This window comes from Oncorhynchus nerka, linkage group LG5, assembly GCF_034236695.1.
Source record: "Oncorhynchus nerka isolate Pitt River linkage group LG5, Oner_Uvic_2.0, whole genome shotgun sequence".
NCBI classification, from domain to species: domain Eukaryota; kingdom Metazoa; phylum Chordata; class Actinopteri; order Salmoniformes; family Salmonidae; genus Oncorhynchus; species Oncorhynchus nerka.
In genome coordinates this window covers 24,155,793-24,163,416 of record NC_088400.1, presented here as the reverse complement: position 1 = coordinate 24,163,416, position 7,624 = coordinate 24,155,793, and the positions used below count along the sequence as shown (strand labels likewise).

Here is a 7,624-nt window from a genome sequence, read left to right as displayed (position 1 = left end):
TTAGAGGGTAGCTATATTTTAATAAAGGTAACATAATTGTGAAATTAAGTATATGGCAATTTTAAAAACCATGTACCACATCAGTTTTCCCCATGTCATCAACTGACTACTTCATTAATTATATTTTCATAGCCCTACTTGACAAAGTTCCGTAATTGCATAACAGACCGATGAAAGAGTGATAACACAAAGATGAACAAAATGTTTCCATTACAGCACCCTTGAAAAAGAGACAGTAAAACAGAGTAAAGATATGTTGTGCCGCACTGTCCAGAGCCTACTACATTTTGCCCCATTTGAGTCTCATCAGAACGATCAACTGGAAGATGTTGAAAACCACACAAGGTAATTCAAGGGGCAGACAAACGTTTAGGCGTAAATGACTCAGCGATATGACGTAGGTGCACAAAGTAAACAGCATAGTGGGTTGATTTCCACAACAACTACGAGCATTGACTCACGAGGCTAAACTTCTCAGCTGTTTTGGTTCGTACCTACCACTCTAACAGTGTGACACGAACACGTGCACATGCACAGATACTGTGCGAGTCTTGCATCTCGCTCATCGCAATATCTTCGGTGCTGCTCATGGAAACATAATTTTGCTGAGACTAAATTTAACCTCTACTTAGCAATCTACCCAGCTTTAAAGTTCATGTTGTAGCCATATTGTGCAGGGAAAAATATTTGATCAAATCAAAATCATGAAGAGCAAAGTTAGAAAAAAACTAGAATATGCCAAGGTTTCCCATAGCAGAGTAATGGCACTAATGATGCAATAGAGAAGGCACAATTAGAAAAGTAATCACAAGGGCTATCTGATGCACCAAACCACCAGCAGATTCCTATGCATATCTTTAGAATTGACTGAGAGTAAAACAGTATTGAGTGATCAGGGGATAACGCAGACATCCAGGATGCAGAACTTGGCCCTACAAGTGGGGCAAGGCACTCTGTTGCCCAACCAGGTCTCAGGTTTCTGCTGGTCCTGGCGGCTGGCAAACCATTTGCCCATACAGGTGAGACACCACATGGGTCTACAGTAGCACTGCTGGCACTCTCCTTCACCCTCCTCCTGGCATAGCCGTAACAGTTTGGTGTTGGCGGGCACCTGCATGCAACCAATGCAGGACTCCAGCTCCTAAGAACAGAGGCAGAGAAATATTGGGCATGATATTTCTAGTTTCTACTACACTGAGCAGAACACATTTTTTCATGACCATTTATCAAGCATGTTGGGAGAATTCATTTAAAGGTAGACTCAGCAAAATTATGTTGTCACGAGCAACACTGGAGATTGAGGTGAGCGCTTTGCGCTCACACAGTCAAAGGGGGATACCAAGTCAGTTGTACAACAATGCCTTCAACTGAAATGTGTCTTCCACATTTAACCCAACCCCTCTGAATCAGAGAGGTGTGGGGGGCTGCCTTAATCGACATCCACGTCTTCGACGCCCAAGGAACAGTGGGTTAACTGCCTTGCTCAAGAGCAGAACAACAGATGTTTACCATGTCAGCTCGGGGATACGATCTAGCAACATTTCGGGAACTGGCCCAGCGCTCTAACCACTAGGCTACCACACACAGTATGTGCACAGGTTCACTTCACGCTGTGTCGTTTACTTTCTGCATCATATCGCTGAGTCTACCTTTAATGTTGAATACATTAAATGGTTCACCCATAGACAATATAACATGGGGGCACCTGTCCGCTTGTCAGCTGGTAGACTTGGTTCATTTCCACCTGGGATTTGAATGTTTCCAAGAAGAGGTCACTCATAGTCTGGTGAATGACCACGTTGGCAGCGTTCCTGATTGGTGCATGCAGCTTCTCTCGCAGTTCTGCATATTCTGTTGAATTGAGCCTACGCAGGTGCATAATTCAGAACTGAGTATTTCACATAAATAGTACAACAGCATTATGCATCAGAAAAACAATATTTGCATTAAACAGCTGTTACAATGGGAAATAAATATGGTAGTTCTATTTAAGGTTTTGAAAGGGGTTGGCATTTACGGTTTACTTCTCAAATGAGCTGACAAGACAACAGCAAGCTTAGCCTATAGCTCGTTTTAGCTACTGTACCTTATGTCAAAGGGCTTGACGCTGGGGTTGATGCTAGCGACCCGGAGTGTCAGGATCTGAACAGGAGTGGCTGAGTCAGGGGAGAGCTGGTGTTGCCTTGAGTCTGTTACTGTCAAGTGAGTGTCTTGCTGCAGTGCAATATGTACATAATAGGTAGTGACCTTCATGATCCAGGTGTCAGTGATGAGAACCCTTGCACCAGGGGCACCCGTTGCAAACTTGTCAATGCGGCGAAATTCTGTGTTGACAGAGGAGGCAACTGCCCCCCAGCCGGACTGGGGCAATGCATGGGCTTTAAGGTTCTGCGATATTGGATGATTTCCCCATTTGTGCCGAGACCAGTAGATGACGAGCACCCAGCTAAAGAGCTGAAGAGCCAGTGACAATGTGAAGAAAGCCCTCCAGCCATCACTTATTAAGTGAACATAGGCCAGATACTTTTCTGGGGCAGCTATGCACATTCCCATGTAGTACCCTGTTGGATACGGAACAGAAAGTTTGCTCAAATGTCTATAAACTTGACATTTGAATGATGTGGCTAGCTACTAGCTAGGCAGAATTAATACAGATAAAAGAGACTAGCTATACTATAGTAAAAAACAACAACAACAATACAATCAGTTAGTATGAATGATCACTTGACAGGACAGTGATCAATGTGGGTATTGCATGTCAATAGCTATTTTTCACTAGGCCCCTGGCAGCTAGTTAGCTGCTAGCTAAGTGACTTACCAAGTGGCAAAGTTGAATGAACTAGTAAAGTGACGCTCGTTCTCCTCACATGATACTGGATGAAACCAATATCTTCACTTCCAAGCCATCCTGAAAACAGATTCTGCACGGTGAAACCAGCTGATCGAAATTCATTTGGTGTGAATACAAAGCAAAACGCTAATACTATGTAGGCTAAAGAAAACGTTACTTCTGGCCGATCCATGTTACCAATGTATTTGTATCTAGTTAAGCTAACAGTCTAGCTAATTTTATTAACACATTAGCTAGCTAGAACTGAATAGCAAAAAAACAGACCAAAAAATGACAACATCCTGTGCCACGACTTTCGCTATCCCCTGAATTTTCAAAATAAAAGTCGGGTGCTGCAGTCCAAACAAGTTATTTTTTCCCTTTCATCTAGGGGAATCCCCGTTGAAACCGGATGCAGTTTGATTTCCGTCTAAAATGAAGGTCCAATTCACTAACTTTGCCCCCTCTGCTCTCGATTTAGATCAAGGGAGCGAGTGACGAATGTAGACCACTTATGGTTGATATGACCCACAATTCAATGCAAACTGTAGTTAAGCGTCATACTCCGGTGGTCGCGAAGTGTCACATTTAATCAACGTAGCTAGCTTTTAGGAATACTAAAACGTATTGGAATAAACGACCAAACTAAAAAACTATCTAGCCAGCTATGGGTAACTGTAGCTAGTTGTCTGACACGAGTGAAAGCTAGCTACGTTAGCTAGGTACATTCATAGCTTTAAGTTGGTTGTTTTTAAACTCAACTTCCAAGATTTCCACCAAGGACTTTGCATCTCTGATCATCACTCTCCCTTGCTCTAAGGGCTCCCCAGTGGTGCAGTGGTCTAAGGCACTGCATCTCAGTGCAAGAGGCGTCGCTGCAGTCCCTGTTTTGAATCCAGGCTGCATCACATCCGGCTGTGATTGGGAGTCCTATAGGGCAGCGCACAATTGGCCCGGGGTAGGCTGTCATTGTAAATAAGAATTTGTCCTTAACTGACTTAAATAAATGTTGTTGTTTTTTTAATTGCTTGGGCAAGGGACATTTAAGGTACACTCAGACGTGATGATGTAAAACGTTATTCAAGGGCTGAGAGTTTAGCGCTGACAACCATGAGTTTGGACGGCAGCCTGGGTTTCGCAACAAACTTCTTCTGTGCATTTTATGGCACACTACAAACCAAAAAGCTGTACTGGGTTAAAAAAAAATATATATATATATCACATATGTGATAGGGAAACCTAACTTAATCAACCCAAAATAAAACAAAAAAACACATTGACAACACAAAAAACCCTTACTTCTTCCTTCCTTCAAATCTCCATATCTTTCTTCTCGGGCTCTATGACCTGAGAGGGTGGTACGGCTTTTGACAATACTCCATGCAACCCCTCCGCCGAGAACTCTTTTAGAGCCAGGAACCGTTCCGCCGCATCCACAATATCTATTTTCCTGGACTGTCTCTCCACCTTGGGAGTGCCATTAATCAACATAGCTATAAATACCACAAAGTCCACCTGCTTAACCTTGAACATATCTGGGTCCTGCTGTTGAAGGGCAACCCCTGCAGCCTTCAGTGAAGGCCTATCCACCACCATGGACTCTTCAGGAGAACCATTTGAATCCTCAACCCTTTTAACAGGAGCTGCATATGAAATGCTCTGAACAGCCCTGACTTTGGAAACCTCATTCTCTTTCACCCTTGTTGGGCATTCCAAAGACATGGCTTCATGGTTACCACCACAATTGCAACATGTCACATTTTCATCACTTTTAAAACACATGATATGATCTTTTCCAAAACTTGAACATCTCGGTTTCTCCATTCTGCAAACACTTGAAACATATCCAAAAGCTTTACAATGATGGTATTGGAACATGTTCTGGCTTGGTAGTTTATATATCCCAAATGCACTTGAGTAAGGAGAGACTCCATATTAAAAAAACACAAGAACAGATAGTCTACACCTTTTCTTCATCAACCACATGATTCATCCGACGAGCATCATTCATTCCAGGAATATTTTTCATGACTGCAAGATATTACCCACTTGAGGGATGCCCTGTTCCGAAGAGGCACACAGGACACATCAAACTTATCAAACCGGTTGAGAGGCAACACGCTCCCTCTGATCCTCAGAAGAACAAAAAAATCCAAACAAGCCCGCCTCTCGTGATCCTCACAGCCTTCACTTTACCCAGCACTCTCTCCACCAGTTTGGATATATCAAATGGATTCTTTAGAATTGGTAATCCAATCAGCTGCTTTTTGAATAGTTTGTTCTCAAGTAAATTTCCCAACCACGTTGTGGCGAAATCCTGCACGGAGCCTTCACCGTGCGCTGCCACTTTAAGAGAGCATCAGCAGTAAGGAAGGAGGAAATAAAGACAGCTTTTTCAGTTCTTTGGGGAGGAGCTCTTGGTTGGTGCGACAGTTTGATTGTGTGTGCTATGCTGCAGAAATTTGGTTTATTTTCAGCGTGTGTAGTTTATAAAGTATTTAACTCAATCATCGGTGTGACAGTTCTAGGTCGTGGTTGTTATCGTTTGGGACCGCGCCGGTTATGGATTGCATGGATTAGTAGCAACATTGTTGCGAAGCTTTGACATACAAACCAACAAACCATCGAACGGTCAGACAGGACACCGATACACCTGATGGTAATCATGATCAGGATTCTTTCATTGTGGAAGGACTCGATGGACTAATGGAGTTGGATAGCACTGACCCTAATCCCCAGGCTTCCGGCTCACCTATAACATCTCCACCATAACCCTCCCCTCAAACCCTTCCTGTTACCCTGTCCAGAGAGAATGGGAGAGGTGTCTCTGTGATCACTGGACAAATGGAACATCAATGGACACACACCAATCATAGTTTGACAATGCAGGAGAATGCCATTCGCAAACTTAGTGAATGTGTGGAGGCTCATCAGACAGATGTGCAGCGGAGGTTGGATGCTTACCCTCTACCTTCCCTGTCAAATGGAGGAAAACAAATTGTTCAGAGACAGAAATATTTACAAGATTCTCTGAAGCAGGATATTCAAGGAAAACTGCACCGGTTCAAAACACAAATGGAAACTAATCATCATCAAGTCATGATCTTTCTTGAGGAGGAACAAACACAGAGAGCAGAGGAGTCAGCCTCTGTTGTGAAGGGAGTATGTTCTTATCTGAAGGAAGTTATGGAGGACATGAAGAACTCTCTCACAGGGGAACTACGATTTTTGATTGAACAGAGTCAAAAGGACACCGTTAATGAGATGGGGAAAGCACAGAAGGCCACAGACCTTCAAATGGAAGAGCTGCACCAGGAGGTAATACAGTACTTTCCCTTCTGGACAAATCTTCTGCACCTCCCTTAGGTTTTACCTCTGCCACTGGCTTGGCCAGTAAGAGAATAGGAACAGGTAGCACTACAAAAGCCCCTCTGAAGATACTGTTAAACAATAGAACTCCCGCTGCCACTGTCATGTCTCCTCTAGAGCGCTCCCTCCCTATCAAACTTATTTTCCCCACTTTTGGCAGCCCAGAAGATGATGTTGATCCACTGTTTTTCTTATCTAAGTGTAATGATTTTCTTTCTATCCGGCCCCTTACTGACTTGGAGGTTCTTGCCACCCTCCGCAGTGTTCTCTATGGTACAGCAAGAGACTGGTGGGAGATAGCCCGTAAACATGTGTCAACCTGGGAGGAGTCTTCCTCTCAGAGGACTATGGGGATGAACTGGCAGAACGTGTTCGTAACAGAGTCCAGGGTGAAGCAGAGCCAATACGGGACTTTGCCTTCTCCTATCGAGTTCTATGTAGGAGATGGAAGGCTGACATTACTGAGCAGGAGATGGTCAAACTCCTTCTTAAGAACATGGTTCCCCGCCTTGCTAGTCAACTTCGAGAACGTGTGCAGAACGTGGATGATCTGGTGCGTCTTGGGACTCCGTTTGAGAAGGACTGGAAGAACCACCTTCCCTCATCCCAGTATACCCATAACTCTCCCGGGGCTAAACCATGTCAGATATTTGTACCCAAGATCCAGGACAAAAGTCCAGTTATATGTTGGAGGTGTAAAGTCCAACATCCTCCAGATTCTTGCCCCCTCTATGTCTAGCATCAGGATTCAGGAAAAGCTCAGAAAGGACAGAAGACTGAAAGTCTAGACAGGCGTGGTGGCTTGCATACAATTGGGTCAGCTTTAATGCCCACCATGAAGCCTTTAGACAGCACAACTAGCGGTCTTATTCCTATTCTGCAACAACTATTGGTTCCTCTGACTGTTAGGAACTGGAGAGGTCATAATCGACACAGGGGCATCTTACACCCTGATGCAAGACGCCCTGTGGCAGAACATGGCATTACCTCATGAGGAGCTACGAACATGGGAGGAGGGACCATTGTACTTGGCCAATGGAGAACCTACCACCCCCATGGGCTGGATTGGTATAATAATAAAACTGCATGGTGAGACTATTAACCTTCCTGTGACTATTCTTGCAGATTCAAGCCTTGCATTTGCTGTAGTCCTTGGCCTAGATTTCCTGTTCTTCAATGGACTGACCATCTCTATGTCCAAACCCTCCTATCGGCTGCACTCTGACTATTCCCATTTCAACCTGGTAATGCACTGATTTCAGGCTGGAGCCTGTTACATTATGCAGAGTCCGGACAAGGTCAAGTCAGAGACAGAGAAAATATAAAGAGACAAAGACAAAAACATGTTCCACCAGTGAAGTCCGAGAACCCAACTATCACCCTGATTACCGCCGTACCCCCCCTTCTATCCGAGAGCAAAAGCAA

The 7,624-nt window shown here is 44.2% G+C and overlaps 1 protein-coding gene across 1 annotated transcript; it reads right to left on the bottom strand.

Moving 5' to 3' along the window:
• Positions 1-3,702, bottom strand: tmem129 (transmembrane protein 129, E3 ubiquitin protein ligase). Its single transcript, XM_029659449.2, has 4 exons — positions 2,819-3,702; positions 2,087-2,561; positions 1,706-1,865; positions 1-1,141 (listed from the first exon to the last, which is right to left on the bottom strand). Exons 1-4 carry the CDS (start codon positions 3,021-3,023, stop codon positions 893-895), a joined length of 1,089 nt encoding a protein of 362 aa, XP_029515309.1. The 5' UTR covers positions 3,024-3,702; the 3' UTR covers positions 1-892.
• Between the last annotated feature and the right edge of the window lie 3,922 nt (positions 3,703-7,624).